This window comes from Nilaparvata lugens, chromosome 5 (assembly GCF_014356525.2).
Source record: "Nilaparvata lugens isolate BPH chromosome 5, ASM1435652v1, whole genome shotgun sequence".
NCBI lineage: Eukaryota > Metazoa > Arthropoda > Insecta > Hemiptera > Delphacidae > Nilaparvata > Nilaparvata lugens.
Window position 1 is genome coordinate 61,033,804 of NC_052508.1, and position 17,408 is coordinate 61,051,211.

At 35.3% G+C, this 17,408-nt stretch overlaps 1 protein-coding gene across 1 annotated transcript in view; it reads left to right on the top strand.

Annotated features, from left to right (window-relative positions):
- The window catches only part of LOC111048772 (ecto-NOX disulfide-thiol exchanger 2), a 26,227-nt gene continuing 8,819 nt past the window's right edge, over positions 1 to 17,408 (top strand). Inside the window, exons 1-9 of the mRNA XM_039428967.1 lie at positions 1 to 350; positions 3,117 to 3,188; positions 4,426 to 4,635; positions 5,678 to 5,861; positions 7,496 to 7,763; positions 9,818 to 10,043; positions 10,786 to 10,911; positions 12,949 to 13,182; positions 15,855 to 16,067. Of these exons, the coding sequence (XP_039284901.1) occupies positions 311 to 350; positions 3,117 to 3,188; positions 4,426 to 4,635; positions 5,678 to 5,861; positions 7,496 to 7,763; positions 9,818 to 10,043; positions 10,786 to 10,911; positions 12,949 to 13,182; positions 15,855 to 16,067 (1,573 nt within the window). The 5' untranslated portion in view covers positions 1 to 310. The remainder of the gene's footprint in view (positions 351 to 3,116; positions 3,189 to 4,425; positions 4,636 to 5,677; positions 5,862 to 7,495; positions 7,764 to 9,817; positions 10,044 to 10,785; positions 10,912 to 12,948; positions 13,183 to 15,854; positions 16,068 to 17,408) is intronic.

Sequence of the window (17,408 nt, forward strand, 5' to 3'; positions counted from 1 at the left end):
AGTTTTCTCGGTAGAATTGGAATTTGATTGTGGTGTTCATTTTCATTATCAATAGTTAAAACCATCCAGGTCTATATTATATTATGGAATATAGTGTATTTTTGCATTTTTTTAAATTTAGCTGTAATTGAACAAGATGGAGTTTAACAATTTTGTATAATTGTTATATTATTTTTTATACTTTGAGATGTGCTTAGCTTATCAGTTTTTGTTAGAAGTGAGAAGTTTTATTTCTTAATGCAAGTTAATGTGAACCAGTCAGTTCCATAACAGAGCTATTTCATAACAAAGTGTACATTAATAATTGAAAATGTCTTTCAACTTTCATGGGAATCCTCCTCTTCCAATTAGTGAGTATCTAGCCTAAGTTAAACTTAAACAAATTAACTTAACTTATTCTCAACAATTTATTCCAAGTACAAGTGTATTTTAACGGTATAACTATATCAGTAGAGTTAATATATATGAGTGAATGATATTGTCCTGTTTAATATAGGCTTAGGCCTTTAATAACTTATGTTTCTTTTATTACTCACACTTGTAGAAACAGTGGCGTCTAAAAATTCAATTCTAATACTCGTAATTACATATTTAATCATTCAGAATTATACAACTTACAGAAATGTATCACATATAGTGTAGCCTACTTACACACGTACGTTAAGGTATTCATATAGCACAGCAGATAAAACAGTGACTACTTTAAATAAAAATTCAAATCATTACTCTTAAATTCGTTTATATTACAATATTCCTTGTCACAAAGCAGCTTCCTGACGTTTCTTTTGGTGGCGGCCTTATCCAACTGCTTCACACCAAGAGGCAGCTTGTTAGATGAATTCGGTGCAGAAATTTTATAACTAGCCTGTGATTGGTGAAGTTATCTCCTGGTGACATGCAGCTCACGATGCATGATTTTGTTGTAGTGAGAGCAACCAGAGTATGCGGTATTCTATTGACGTACACCAAGTACAGAAGACCGAGGCGAGCAAAAATGTGCGTACAGTGGGCAAGATGGTTGCTGCCTGTTAAGATTCTTACAACACTCTTTGGCAGCCTCAAAACATCAGCAGAAGTCCCTGCCTGGTGACCCCACAGGAGCAATCCATAGGTGATGTGGCAATGGAAGAGAGAGTGTTACATAATTACAAGATACCTTTCAGTCACCAGGCCCCTCATCTTGAGCAGCATGATACAAATGCGGGAGAGTCAGCTGGTTACCTTCTGTATTTATGACTGTTCCAGCTGAGCTTACAGTCCAACAAAACTCAGCAGCTTCACTGGATTCTGATGGTCGCGCAGCTCTCGGGACAAGCTGCAGATGATCCCTTGAGTCTTGTCCTCATTCAGTTAAATTGGTTAGCCAGTAACCACGAAGTGGCAGATCGTAGATGCTCCGCAGATGCCTCCAAACTTAAAAATCAAGCTTAGCACCCGACGACAGTAGAGATGTATCATCCGCAAACATCAGAGAGGAACCGTGGTCGTCGAGGTCATTTACCATGACTAAATATGAAGCCTGTGTATTATGAGCAAGAAGAGAAGGTCTCTGAGAGGGCACTTCGGGAGAGGCTTGTGAGTCTGGCACTCTACTCCCTGGATGAAGAGGCAATACAATGTTTTCTGAGCTATATGACTGACCTCTCATCTTGATCTTAATTATTTTTTTATCAAGTTTTAAATTTTTTGACACAATCCATCCAGCAAATACTGGTATATGAATGGAGAGAACTGAATTACTAGGAACGGTGCTTCAGCACCGATCACTGAGTAACACCAAAAGACACTGGAAGAGTCTGGGAGTCCGCACTACCGGGGGAGACAATCTGAGTCCTTACTTACTTGATACTTGAATCTTTCGTCGTTAGCTGGGATGACCAGATAGACTGTGTCAAGGAAGACGAGGGAAACGTTCCCTCAGATTCTGGTGAGGCGCTGAGGCCAAGGACATCGTTGGGGAATAAAGGCTCATCCTCCAGTTCCGTCAGCGAATATATGGGCCGATATACCAGTCGCTCCTTCATCATACGTTATCGTGCCTTCCAGAAAGGTATGAGCCCAAGATGGAAAGGGCTGAGTCCCTTAGCCTATAGAAACTCAGCTTTCTAAGTAGAATGCCATGGTCCACACAGTCAAAGGCTCGGCTCAGATCACCCAGTGACTCACCATCCTCGAAGGCGGCATAAATCCGCTCAGCTACATGGTCCACTGCACCCACTGTCGATCTCCCAACTCGGAAGCCAAACAGCATGTTGGAGAACAGGCCAAAGAAAGCCTCCATCTGAGGCTTGATCACTGCCTCCATCACCTTGCCAAAGACAGGAGTTATGAAGATTGACCTGAAGCTACGAAGGCTCTCACGATTACCCTTCTTGAAAACTGGGACAATTCTTGAAGTTTTAAAGAAATCAGGGAAACTTCCAGATCTCAAGCACTCGTTGACAGATGCAGAGAGAGTAACTGCATTGGTATCCACAACCTCTCGAAGCATGCTCACAGACACATCTGGGCTTTTAGAGAGTTTGAAAGAGCGTATAATTTCCTCACGGCAGCTGGTGTGGTGGGGGCGAAATAGGGGCCTGTGGGCTGCGGGATCCATCACTGATAATATGAATATTATAGTATAATATAAGATGGATGGGAGTAAGTTAATACGCAGCTTTATTTTTGCAAGGGAATAAATTATAACCACTGCTCATTCAACTTGGTTGAAGCAATACAGGCCCCTGAAGCAATATCAGGTATTTGAGAGTCATCAGTCGGTGGACCTTGTAACCCTACCGTGTGATTTTACAAAGGGTTTTGATATTTAAGAATTGATCACAAACTTTCTATGAACCTGAAAATTAAAATTATACCTATCCTTTTAACCTGCATGATATTATTATTTTCTATAGTTTTTTTCTTTAGAACTACTTTTAATGTCAATAGAAATATAATCTCAGTACCTTCTAAATTATTTTGTCACAGCATGTTTCGGACTTGAAAATGGCTTTAATGTCCGAAACATGTTGTGACAAAATAATTTAAAAGGGTACTAAGATATGTATTTTTATTTATATTATTTTATAATTTATTAATATTTTCTAATTAACCTATAACTTTTTTTATTTCAGACTCAGTACCTCCACCTCCACCTCCTTCCATGGGTCCTCACATGCAAATGGCACTCATGGGGCCTCAGCAAGGTAAATTTCTTATTAATATATATATATATATATATATATATATATATATATATATATATATATTAATTTAATAATTTTAATACAGTTACCTAATGAGTTACTTATTACTTATGACTTATAAGTTTTTCTTTCTATACCTCTTCCCTGGATGGATGTAGAACCTACAGTTTTTCAAGCTCTATGACTGGCCATCTTGATCTTAGTTTTTGTTATCAACTCCGACATTTTAAAGCAATCCATCCAGCGAGTGCTGGTCATGGATGGAGACTACTGAATCACTAAAGTCCTTTATTGTAACCAATTTAGAGAATATCTTCTATCTCCTTTTAATTATGTCGTTGAACTTTGACTGTTGTATTACGCTTGACGCTCTCAAAAGCCTTTTACAATAAAATGATTTGATTTATTTGGCTCAATTTTTTTATCAGTAGGCCTATCATTGTATTGAAGTAATACATCATTATAGTGTTTATATTATGATTGATTGTAAGTACTAAAACAATAAACCTTATTCTGGACCACTTTCTCACAAACTCTAAGATTAGTAGAAGAACTAATCTAGTTATAAAAAACTGGACCTTTATTTATTCTTACAATAAATACATTATCAAAATGATAGGGAGAGAGAAAATAAGTTACCTACAGTAACTTTTTCCATATCGACGTATGAAGCTCAAGTTTTTTGCTCGAACTATTGAATGCAATGCTATTTATTTAGTTATATTTCTCAGAAGTGGACTCGCTTACAAAATTTGCTCATCGTTTTTCCTATCTTCCTCTCCAATTCTTCCCTTTTTCAATCCTCTTCATCCTTACTGTTATACCCTCTACCAGCCTATTAGAAAGGTAACCATAATTGGCTAGGTATTTTTCCACCTTTCTTTCTTTTCAGCTACCCCGCCATGATGCCTGTACTTTGTATGTCTGATTGTATTGTTTTTGAAGCCATTTCTCCCCTTTTTCGCTTTTCTTCACCCTCCATTCCATACTGTTATACACTCTACTAGCCTATTACAAGGGAAACCATAGTTGGCTAGGTATTTTTCCTCCTTTCTTTTCAGCACACCCCACCATAAAACCTGATTTTGTATGTTTATTAAAAATTTGTATTTTGATTGTATTGTTTATTATATTGTATTTTGTATTATATTGTAATTTTTATTTTGATTGTATTGTTTTTGTATATTGATATGTTTCGTGTTGAATTGAATAAAATTATTGATTGATTATGTTATAGGTCACCAGCTTGGACCGGCATTGATGCATGGGCAAATGGTTCCCCCGATGATGGGCCCTGCAATGATGGGACCGCAGGGATTCGCAATGGGCCCCGGACCCATGATGCCCTCCGGCGTTGGAGGGCCGGGGCCTATCATGAATCCCAGTCTGAATGACGCCCCGCTCGAATTCAATACTAATAAGAATAAACCCCCTATGCCATTAACTAGTGAGTATTCAGTATTCACAGTTGTATCATAGAGCAAAGATAGGACAACAAGATATCACATAGACCATTATGTTCCAAATTTCACTGTTAGCCGATACTCAATTTTTTCAACTCAAGCCGATAGTCCTTATAGTAAGCTATTTTTTCTTGAAGCTATGTGATGCTAGTAGTCTCTCGTACCTTGCCGTTCTTAAACTCTCTCCCTGCTAAAACAGTAGTAATAGACTGCAGTAATAGACATAATGGTCTTGAAATTTGAAATATACTCGACCTATGGTTTATGGGATATCTTCTTATGTTATCTTTTCTCTGTGGTTATATGGAGTAGTTTTAGCATAAAGGAAAGTCACATTGTAAAAAATATTATGTCAAATCTGCAGTGAAGCAAGAGCGTTGATCGATATAAATAGATAAATTCAAATAATTTGATTATCTTAAATTAATAGTACAGAGTTTAACACATATTTATATTGTTGTGGTAGCGACAATAATAGAAAGGATCAGGATCATAAATCAAAATATTATTGGCACAACTGCAATTACACTTTCCTAATGTCAATTGAATACAGTATACTTTAGCTTTTGTAGCCTATATATATATATATATATATATATATATATATATAATATATATATATATATATAGTCATATATATTTATAATACATATCTACCTATTATTTATTTATCACATTCTGTACAAATACTTAACATGAGGAAAGGTACAACAGGCTCATGCCCAAAACTGTCCCATTTCCAATTTATACTATACTGTCCAAATCAAAATGTTGGTTATGTCACTTTCACTTTTCAAAATACAATTTACGCTCTTCAATACTCAGATAAACAAGCAAATTTTGAATCAAATACTACTAGAGTCTAGAATAAAAAAATCTAGGACAGTAACTTAATAATTACCGTATTCAAAAAGTCTAAATTTTGAATGAAACTAGAAATACTATGTTAAATACTTAAATTAAATTATTTAAATACTTGTGCTATTTGAGAACAATAAGTTTGAACTAGCATTCTGTAATTTTCAGGTGAAGAGATGAACAGAAACGCAGCTAACTTGCAAGATGACGTTGTCATAGAAATAGTAAATCGAGATGGAAGACGTGAGTGGGAGAGAGACAGAGATCTCAGAGATAGAGATAAGGACAGAGATGCCCGTGAAATTATCAGGAGGAACAGAGACAGAGGCAGAGATCGTGAAAGAGATAGAAGGTATTGTAGATCTTATGAGATTATCATTATTTTTCATAGTAAATAAGAATAGAATAAATTTGAGTGATACTTATTCAAGCTTACATTAGGAGACTCATATTACATGAGGAAATATGAATGGGATAAACACTTGGGAAAACTTTTAGAACAGCAGCTCTATCATTCACTTTTTGCGCTGAGAACTGTGAGGACTGCATCCACTATAAATCCAATTCATATAGTCCCATTTTTAAAAAATGCAGGTTCCTCACGGTCCCAGCATTGTACTTCCTTGAGACTGTAAATTTTGTCTTCAGAAATTCAGAGAGATTTGAAGGAAATGTAGTTTGCCATGGCTAAAACACAAGAGCAAAGAGTTCAGCTGTATATCAGTACCCCGCTCACAGACTGACACTTTTGGAAAAGGACCATATTATTCGGGACTCAAGCTCTTCAATTGTCTACCTGAAAGAATAAGGTTATGTGGTAGTCATGGGCTTTTCTTGTCTTCAATTACCAATGTACTTGTGGAAGCGTGTCCCTATACAATGGAGGAATGCTGTGGTGCCTTCATACTTTGAGTTGATACAGATGCATACACTTTGCATAGAAAAATGTTCATCACATGTTACATGCCATTTGAGCTCTGCTCAGATTTGTGGCTTCACGTAACAAATGACTATAATAATAATAATATTATCATTCGACGAAGCAGATCGCGCTATCCTTTAGTAGCATCGCGACAAAGCAAGATCGTTTTCCAACAATTTAGAAATATAATTAGGCTAATCATAAAGTATTTATTCTCAAGTATGAAAATGTATCATTTAATCATTGAAAAATACTTTTTCTTGACGAATAAAATATAATTGATTATTTTAAACAAAAATGAACAGTTATTACATCAGATGAACCGGTATCAGCTATCCTGTATAGAAGAATCAGTGGCAAAGCAGAGAATCGGCAACGTTGTTCTTTTATCTTTCTTCACTGTCATTATAACGTGGGCATCATTATATGTACTAGCATAGAGAAACAATGGCGTAAGTAGATATCCCATGGTATAGGGTTTTTATGTCGCAACTTTTACTGTTATCCCAAGCCGATTACTGTTGATTTTTACTGTTTTGACCGGGTAAGAGTGTATGAACGGCACAATATGAGAGACTACCAGCGTCATAAAGCTTCACGGTAAAGAACTACGTGGACTATCGGCTTGAGATAACAGTAAAAGTTGCGACATAATCGCCCTATACCATGGGATATCTACTTATGCTATTGTTTCTCTATGGTACTAGTAATTTTTGCTCCTATTCTCTTTGTTCTCTTTTCTTCAAACAACTCAGTATAGTGAGGTTCACGTTATAATGGCAGTGGATAAAGATAAACGAATATCGATGCCGATTCTCTGTATCAATTAATTATATGTCTAGACCGTCAAAAACATAATTGGCATCGTTGTGGACCTAGAAAAGGTTATTACCAACAGCTTTGTCAAATGATAGACAAGGATAGCAAAACCAAAGTTGATCAAATATTTTCATTATAACGTGGACCTCACTATATAGTCTTGGTAAGTGAACTCTATTTCTGTAGCGAAAATGTGATGTGAGGTGAATATGATGTATTTATTAATGAACCGCATTTGCCGTTAGGGATGATCGTGACCTGAGAGAGAGCACAACCAGTAGTTGTAGTCCGAATACAAACGATAGCGGAGGCGGCGGTAGTCTCCGAGAGAACGGCGCGTCGCCGTCAATGCAGGGGGCGGCACCTGGTGGCAACATGGGGGCGTTGCCGCCTCCGCCATGGGCTGCAGCCATGATGGGCGGTATGCCAGGATATTCGGCGGCCATGCTTGGCATCAATCACATGATGCCATCGCCCCATGGCATCATGGATCCCGCCATGATGATGGGACAGGTACGACACCTATTAAATTGATAATCAATAATTAATAAACTAGGATAGGGCTTTCGATAGTCATTTAAATAACGTATTTATCACTCAAAAGTGTATTATTAAAACAATATTGAATAAACCTAGATTGCATCCAACTAATCTGCTATTTGAAGAATTTAATGTGATGACTGTAAGGCAATTGTACTTGGAAAATTTAGCAAAATATATTATTAAGTATAAAAACCAATTTTTATTAAATGATATAGTTCAATATGATTTTAGACCAAATACAACCTATAGATACAAAATTTATAAAACAAAACTTACAGTAGTTAGAAGACAGCTCATTTATATATGTACAAGATTCATAAATGAATTGCCTTTTGATCTGGAAGCAATAATTAATTACAAAATACTAAAAAATTGGATAATAGAAAACTATTTCTTTTCAATTGAAAGCATTATCTAATTTTTTAAAACATATTTTGAAGCGTGGATTATTATTTTTTTTCTATATTATTGTATAAAACCAGGAACCAACCAATGTAACAAATTGATTCAAGCATAACTAACTGATTGCAACTCTCACCAGCGGGCAATGTTTAATTCCTTTTGCTGGTGATGCCAAATTACACATGAAAAGTATCTAATTATGATTTTGGTATTATTTATGCTTACTTTTTATTTTATTATTTTATACTTTTTATTATAAAATTATGTATTTTCTTTTATTTGTTTTGGATATGTATTTATTGTATGTCAAATAAATGATTCGATTTGAATCGTATTTTGGTATGCAAGGAATTTTTAAATAACAGGCTGTCCACTGGGAGGGAAAACCGGGAATTTCATTTGTGCGGGAAATGTAAGGGTATTTTGTCGAGGTACGGGATTTTTTTGACACTCGTCAACGTGGCGGGGTTGCAATGCAAGTTATGTATTATCTTTATACGTATATTCATTATTGTTCATACATACATATTCGTGTCCCGTTCCAACTAGTGCCGGGCCTGGGTATGAACAAGGTCTCTCCATCTTCCTCGGTCTTCCCACCATCGCTCGTCCTCAACCTGTCGTCATCTGTATCCTATTTATTTATTGTTATTGTAATTCAATAAATAAAATATCGGGGCACCGAGCTTCGCTCGTTATTTATTAATTGACTTTTGATAAATCGAACACAATTCTTTAAAATGATTAAAGGACTAACAGGCACAGCCCAAAACTGTTTCTTCCCCGAATTTTGATTTATACACTATAAATAATCCAGAAAGTAGGTTATGTTCCATACACTTGAATTCAGGTTCAATTTTTAGTCCAAATATTTGAAAACAAAAAAGTTTTAATTTAGATTGTTTACAAACCAAATTGAATAACAAAATAACACTCACTAATCACTTAAAATTGTCAAATAATGATCAACTTTGAAAATTATGATATACTCTAGTTTAGGAGGATTATCATGTCATGTCAACAAATCAGATTATGTTGATCAAGTCGATTAAATAGTCTAGCTAGATAAAATTTCTCGCTGATTACACAGCTGAAAATAATTCTCTCTCTCTCCCACACAGGCACTCACATCTGTTATCGACAGACGACGAAATTATCATCTGTTTTTGCAAGGATGAATAATTGTTATCCTTTTCATGTCCTTCAGCGAGTTTCCCAGGGATGAGACCTAGTGCAATTGAATTTTTATATCATAAATCTACTATGTTCCAAATTTCGTGAAAATCGTTAGAGCCGTTTTCGAGATCCGTTGAACATAAATAAGCAGATATAAAAATATGAAAATATAAACAGATATACAGAAATTTGCTCGCTTAATATAATAGGATTTATTGTACTGACATGGCCCAGTGTACTGTATGAATTAGCTGGTTGAAATAATCATTGAATCACTGAATCATTGAATGATAGCATTATTCTTATTGCGGCATTAATTTTATGCTGGTGAAAGCCAGAACGTTTCTCAGAAATGATTGAAATTACTACTTGGCAAAAATAGTCTGAAGAGAATTAATTTTATAAAAAGGATAATTAATTAGAAAATGATTTGTTGTCGTTTACAGTACGGCATTATGGGTGGCGGAATGCTGGGTGCGGACGGGATGATTTTGGCGCCAGACGGATCCATCATTACCCCAGGTGGGGACGCCACACCCACCAAGGAGATTATTCACTGCAAGTCATGTACCCTCTTCCCCCCTAACCCAAATCTGCCCCCGCCTACCACGCGCGAACGCCCCCCCGGCTGTAAGACCATCTTTGTCGGCGGTCTGCCCGAAAACGCCACTGGTACGAACTGACATTTAATTCAAACTGTCATTTTTCTTGTAAATAAGAAATTACGAGTCAGCTGTAGTGACGACAGTGAATGTGTACTAATTTTCGGATCTAAATTTTCAATATTTCAATGAAACTTTGGAATTTTTTCGATAAGTATAAACTATTTTTACTGACTTCTTTAGTTTCAAATTCCTTGTTGCATTTTATGGTCTTCGGCTGTTAAACCTTTCATGGAACACTCTGTATAATTATCTCTCCTCAACTATCAAGTGTTCTCTCAATAATAAATTCATCTTATATAATTCATACCGATTTTCCAAGTTGCCTTTTCATTGACTAATTGTGTTGAGTGTTATGAGCTTTAATTATTATTAAACGAAAATCCCAATTAAATGCTGCAAATCACCCCAAAGACTTCTGCTACTGCAAATATTGACAACAGGGTAAACAGCTAGATGGAAATTCGAAGTCTTCGGGGTGATTTGCAGCATTTAATTGGGATTTTCGTTTAATAATAGTTGATTCATTAGAATTAGAATAATTGCAACTTCCAATTAATTTCCATCTGTTTAAGCTTTGCCTGTTGAATAGAGGCAACCCTGTTTGTCTTTCAAGCAAATGAATGTTAGCGTTTTGGTGAATCAATTTTGATAAAAGCTGAAACTTATTGCAATACAATTTTAATGAATAATTATGTATCTTGAACCAATAAATGATAATTTTCACTAATTTTTCAATTTTAAATTTGCAGAGGAAATGATACGAGAGATTTTTGGTCGATGTGGAGAAATGCTCACGGTTCGACTGAGTAATAAAAAGTTCTGCCACATCAGATATGTCCATGAGTCATCGGTTGATGAAGCTCTCTATTTCTCAGGTATGTAATCAGTATTGTCAATTACTCTCTCAATTTTTGCTACATTTTAACAAAAAATGTCTTAATTATCTATCTATTTCATCCAATACCTCATTTTATGGTAAATAATGATTTATGGTACTGTATGTTTTGTATTTTTGTAACATTTAATTGCATGAATGTTTTATTCAATGGAGATGAACAATATTGAACTTTGATAAGGGTAACCACAAAGTGAGGAGGTAATTGAATAGCCTTTATAAGGGCGGAGTTAGGGCTCTAGGTCCTCTCTGCCGCACAGCCCTAATTAGGTAGAGGGAGAGGCTGAGGTCGAGATAGTGATAAGTGATAATCAAATTAAAGACAATTCAATACTTTCCAATCCTACGACTAGTGTAAATTTTTTCGATGCATTATTAGCGAGTTATAAATCCTGAAACTGCGCGAAAATGTTTGAAAACCTGTGTATTTGAAACACTTTCCGCATTTATCGCGGAAACTATTGAAGATATGACAACACTCTACTAGAATGAATTTGAAAAAAAATACCAATCTGAGCTTTCTCCATGTGAATCCGTGGCTTGATTGGTAACATGCGTGACTCATGAATGGACGTTTGCGGGTTCGAGACCTATCAAACTCATTTATCTCTTTTCTGTATAGGGCTACTTGTAATATAAATAGAAAGAAAAATAAAAAATCCTAGTACCCTTTTTAAATTATTTAATCACAACATGTTTCAGATTGATGCCATTTTCAAGTGATATGAAGTAAATAAATACTGCTGGAAGATTCTTATTTTTGATCATATGTTAGTGTATTCATTGACCGAGCGAAGTGAGGTCCAAGATTCAAGTCGACGGTTTGGCATTTCTCTTAATGTTTAAATGTTTTTATGTTGCGCATTTACGGCGAAACGCGGTAATAGATTTTCATGAAATTTGATAGGTAAGTTCCTTTTTAAATTGCGCGTCGACGTATATACAAGGTTTTTGGAAATTTTCATTTCAATAATAATATAAAAGGAAAAAGGAGCCTCCTTCATACGCCAATATTACCGTAAAAATCAGACTATAGAATTATTCATCATAAATCAGCTGTCTAGTGAACTATAATACTACCCGTTCAAAAACATCGAACATCTTGAAAATGTATCTTTCCATCAACGTTGTAGACAGTTGCAGCCAGACCTGATAACAGCGCTCACATTCACATTCCGGGACGACACGTCACGGTACGATAGGACAGAAAGCTCTATATTCATTTAGGATTTTTTCTAGACATTTTAAATTGATGAATTAATTATTTATTAATTTTTGAGAAAACATAACAACAGGTCAATGTAACTTACTGAGCGCGAGGTCTACTGTTCACAGAACTACTAGTATGATTTTATGAACTATGACTGACATGAATACACTAACATATCATGATCAAACATAAGAATCTTCCAGCAGTATTTATTTATCTACTTCATATCACTTGAAAATGGCATCAATGTTAAAACATGTGATTAAATAATTCAAAAAGGGTACTGAGATTTTTTATTTTATTTTCTATTCCTGGAAATGTTCAACTCTCATAAGGATTATCCACATTATTTTGAAAAAAAATGATAGATAGTTATATATTTTCTATGTTTCCTGGACATGAGAAGATTGCATTTTACAAAACTAAATTTTCCCCGGTGCATAGCACGGGTTACCTACTAGTTTAATATAAATGACACATTCAAGTACAATATACATTGTGTGTCTTGAATAGAGTTGAAACGTATATCTTTGAAGAATTTAATTGGGGAAACTAGGTATTCCTACCTTGGTTGTTATTGTTTCTTGTCTGTTGTGTTTCTCTCTATCCTTGTTGGTTATATATTTTCAGAATTTTTGTAATTGATGTTTAATGTAGATGACGCATTCATGCACATTTTGACGACTTTGAACTGGTAGGTTGTGTAATAGTAAAAACACTGTGTTGAATGAATTGAATATCTATCTATCTATCTACAATATACATTGTATGTCTCGAATAAAGAGATTGATTTGTTTTGGTGTTTAGGGTACAAGATGCGCATCGGTTCGCACACAGATTTGGCGCACAGTGGCCGTTTGCACGTGGACTTTGCGCAGGCGCGCGACGACCAGTACGAGTGGGAGTGCAGACAGCGGCAGGCGCAGCGCGAACAGCGCCATCGCGATCGCGTCGAACAGGAGCGCATGCGCGTGCCATCGCCTCCACCTGTTGTACACTACACCGACCACGAGGCCAGTCTCGTCGTCGACAAGATCAAGAGTAAGCCACTGTTCAATAAGTTGAGACTTGGCCCTCCATCCAGGAAATTACAGCCTTGCCAAACTGTGTAAAATTGCAACTTTCTCAAATTTCTTATTCAACCACATAATATAGATAGATAGATATAATAAAACAAAACAAAATCTTATAGCACCCTTTATTTATAAAAAAAAAAACTTTAAAATAGTTTAACAACTAGTTTCGGTGATATTACAAAAATAAAGGTTATAAAATGAAAATGTTTTATTATCACCGAAACTAGTTGTTGAACTATTTTAAAGTTTTTTTTTAAATAAAGGGTGCTTGAAGATTTTATTTTGTTTTATTCATAAAATTTGTTTTATTGATATTGTTTTATTAATAAGTAGCCCATGTCAATGAAGTGTTTTTATAGATAGGTATCTATTATGTCTGGTTGGCCTCAACGGCGTCAGACAAGTCAAAGTGCTAGCAAAAAGCTAGACACCATTTATGTTTCATGAAATTTATATCTAGTATATAGTTACTATTCGTCTTCAACTCTATTTCAGTAGTCAAAATAGTCCTTCAGTCTATAAAAGCTCTCTTCCTTTAGAAATAATTTCAAACTACGTTTAAACTCCTTAATCGTTAATATTTCCTGCAACCGAATTGTTAGTACTTGGTACATCTTATTACCAATATTTATTGCAAAATACAAGAAATATGTTTACAAATAAAAATAATCATTAAAATACAATAGTTTTTGGAGTGACTGGAAAAGAAGCCTTGAGCTCCAGCCACGAATATAACTTGGTTTTCCTTCATATAAAGTCAATCTATGATACTTGGAGAATGTATTCTTATGTCGTGTATTATATTCATGCGTCTTGTATAGTACAGGCTACTGTTTTTTGTGGTGAAAATTTTTCAGGTTTTTTTTGAAAAACTAAAAAATTGACAAAGTTGAGAACTTTAATTAAAATTTGCATGATCGGGCAAGATTAGCTGTTATTCAAGGTCAGTTAAAATTAATATTTTTTTTTATTTTTTTCTTACAAATCAAATTATTTTATTGTAGAAGGTTCTTGAAATCGTCAAGAGTATTACAATAGTCAAACTTCAACAACATTCAAAACATGACATAGTTACAAAAACACAGACAGTTCATAAATATAAATTACAAAAACTATACAATTGAAATGATAGGGAGGGGCAAAATAAGTTAGCCTTGTGCAATTCCTCGTCCAAGTTTAGATAAGGTTACACATACTAGGTTTACTTAGGTTACACATAAGGTTACATATAAGGTTACACATACTTAAGGTTTAAGGGCCGGTTTCCGAGCTCGGGATTTGGCTAATTTCTAGACTTTAAACAGCTGGAGTCAGATAATTGGCTTTCCGAAACGGGGCGTTGTCGTAGTCATTGTCATAGTCACGTTTGAATTAAACTTCGAAAAATTAGAAAATTGAACACAAAATAAAATAAAGAGAAAATAGAGTAAAATTTCAGCTATTTTGAATCATTTATTAATTCATTATTTATTTAATCATTCAGAATTGTACAACTTGAAGAAAAGTACCATAGGCTCACGCCCAAAACGGTTCCAATTCTAATTTATACAACAGTCCAAATGTAGCTAGGTTATGTGTCACTTAACATTCTTCAATTGCACACACAATTTACAATTCAAAACACACAAAAATCATTTTTAAATTGAAAAAAAAACTTCTAAATTTAATTAAATCAATCACAATTAATCAATTTAGGAATGTTTAATTTTGCCAAGGAAAAACGTTTCCAATTATAGAATTGAGAAAATAAAAACTGCGACTACGCCCTGTTTTGGAAAGCCAATTTTCTGATTCCAGCTGTTTAAAGTCTAGAACTTGGCTAAATCCCGAGCTCAAAAACCGGCATTTAGTCTTGTAATTCTCCACTTTACAAAATTTCCAGTCCAACAATATTTTCACGAAGCAGATTTTGAAATTTAGATGTTAATATTGGAAACTTGAGTAAACTGACACCTATCATTATCACATAGAAGCAAAATTCTAGTTACATTTTTTTGGACTTGAAATATTATTGTGTGTAAATCAAATTATGAACTCAACATAACCTCTGGACTGTTCATTTTAAAGTAAAGCCTAGTTTATACGATGCCAATTGGCGAGACAATTGTCATAAGGCAACTGACTGGCATGAAATTATTGTCTTTATATAAACACTTCAGGCCAATTGTCCCGACAATTGGCCCGAAATTCAACTTTCTCCGGGAGTAGACTAAGGACAGTCAATTGGGCCCAGTGAGCCCCCCACCTCTCGGAATCTCAGTTGTCGCGACAATTGGCGCCGTGTGAACGGTGTAGGCCAGTAGCGCTGTCTTGGTTTTGCCAGTTCAGCTGTTTAGTCACAACAGATGACGAGAACTCGGACATGTTTAGCTGTCAACTGACGTGCCAATAGTTGGCCGCGTATAAACATTTTCTCGTTTAACTGTCCTGGCCTCCGACAATCCGCAACCACGTGATGACAATTGTCCAAAGACAACTGTCTCGCCAATTGGCGATGTGTAAAGTAGGCTTAAAAGGTTGAAAGCAGTTTTGGAAGAATGCCTGTTGTTTACACCTGAATTGTATTTCTATTGTCTATTAATAATTAAAAATTGGATGGATCACATAAATCAAGGAAGATATGTTTGTCTGCTTCAGATGACGAAACGTTCACGAAAGCAATGCAAGTGGTGATCACTTGGCTAGAGCGTGGAGACTGCAACAAGCGCAACGCAAACACGTTCTACTCTATGATACAAACTACCAACTCGCATGTGCGCAGGCTGCTCACTGAGAAGAGTCAATTCGAACAGGAGTTACAGAAAGCCAAGGATCTCATGAAGGGACGTATGCATGGCATAATCATGCAGTGTAAGTCATCTGCAGACTACTCATTTATTCATTCACGAGTATTTTAAGCCCAAAGAGGACTGTATTAGAACTGCCCTAATCCAGTGTAAGTTGTTCGCTCCGACTGTCACAACTATAGTAAGGTCCACTATGTTATAATGGCAGTGGAGAAAATGGGAGAGCAACATTAATGATACTCTGCCTTGTCACTAATACCATAGAGAAACGATAGCATAAGTAGATATCCCTTGGTAAAGGGCGTTATGTCGCAACTTTTACTGTTATCCCAAGCCGATAGTTCACGTAGTTCTTTTCCATGAAGCTCTGTGACGCTGGTAGTCTCTCAAATTGTGCCATTCATACACTCTCACCCCAACAAAACAGTAAAAATCGACAGTAATCGGCTTGAGATAACAGTAAAAGTTGCGACATAAACGCCCTATACCATGGGATATCTACTTACGCTATTGTTTCTCTATGCTAACACCGGCATATCTGATGTCATATTAGATGTTAATTCTTGTTTTAGATAATCAATTACAGTATAATGAAACAATAGAATATTGTCCAAAAATATCACAAATCTATTTCAAAATTAGATACATGTTTGACACCTATGATGTCATCTTCAGTGTAACATCATAGGTGTGAAGAAGATGACATCATAGGTGTTGAAACATGTATCTAATTTTGAAATAGATTTGTGATATTTTTAGACAATATTCCAGTGTATGATTATGTATAACTATCACTTCATTTCACCTAAAACAGTATCTGTAATCGATTATATTTTATGTATCAATAAAATATGTTTTCAATGATTAAATAATACATTTTCATAATTTAGATTCACTATTTTCTCAATTAATTAAATGTTTACATTGTTAAAACACGATCTGACAATGTTGCGGAGCTAGAAAAGGATAGCGCTATCTGCTTTGTCGAATGATGGACAAGGATAGCAACACCAATTTTAATCAAATACTGCTATTATAGAGTGGACCTCACTATAGCTGGCTGTGTTAGAACTGCCCTCATCCAGTGTAAGTTGTTTGTATCTTCTAAACAGTCTGTCAGTCAAAGGATTCATCTGCAAAGAATACTTTACTGTGTTTGTAGGAGATAAGTGAGTGTGAGTTGTAAGGCTCACAGTAATCAACAGTCCGCACGACTTATTCATTTGACGGGTCCCGTCGCTTCTTTATAGTTAGGTTGGTTTAGTTTAGGTTGGGTTAGTCAAAAAAACACTACAAAATCAAACAATGCTTGTAGTCCAGTCGATATAGATATAAAAAAGGGGGTGTGCTTGCAATATATATTGTAGTTCTGATTTTTTAATATATTATTTGGGTACATAAGAGA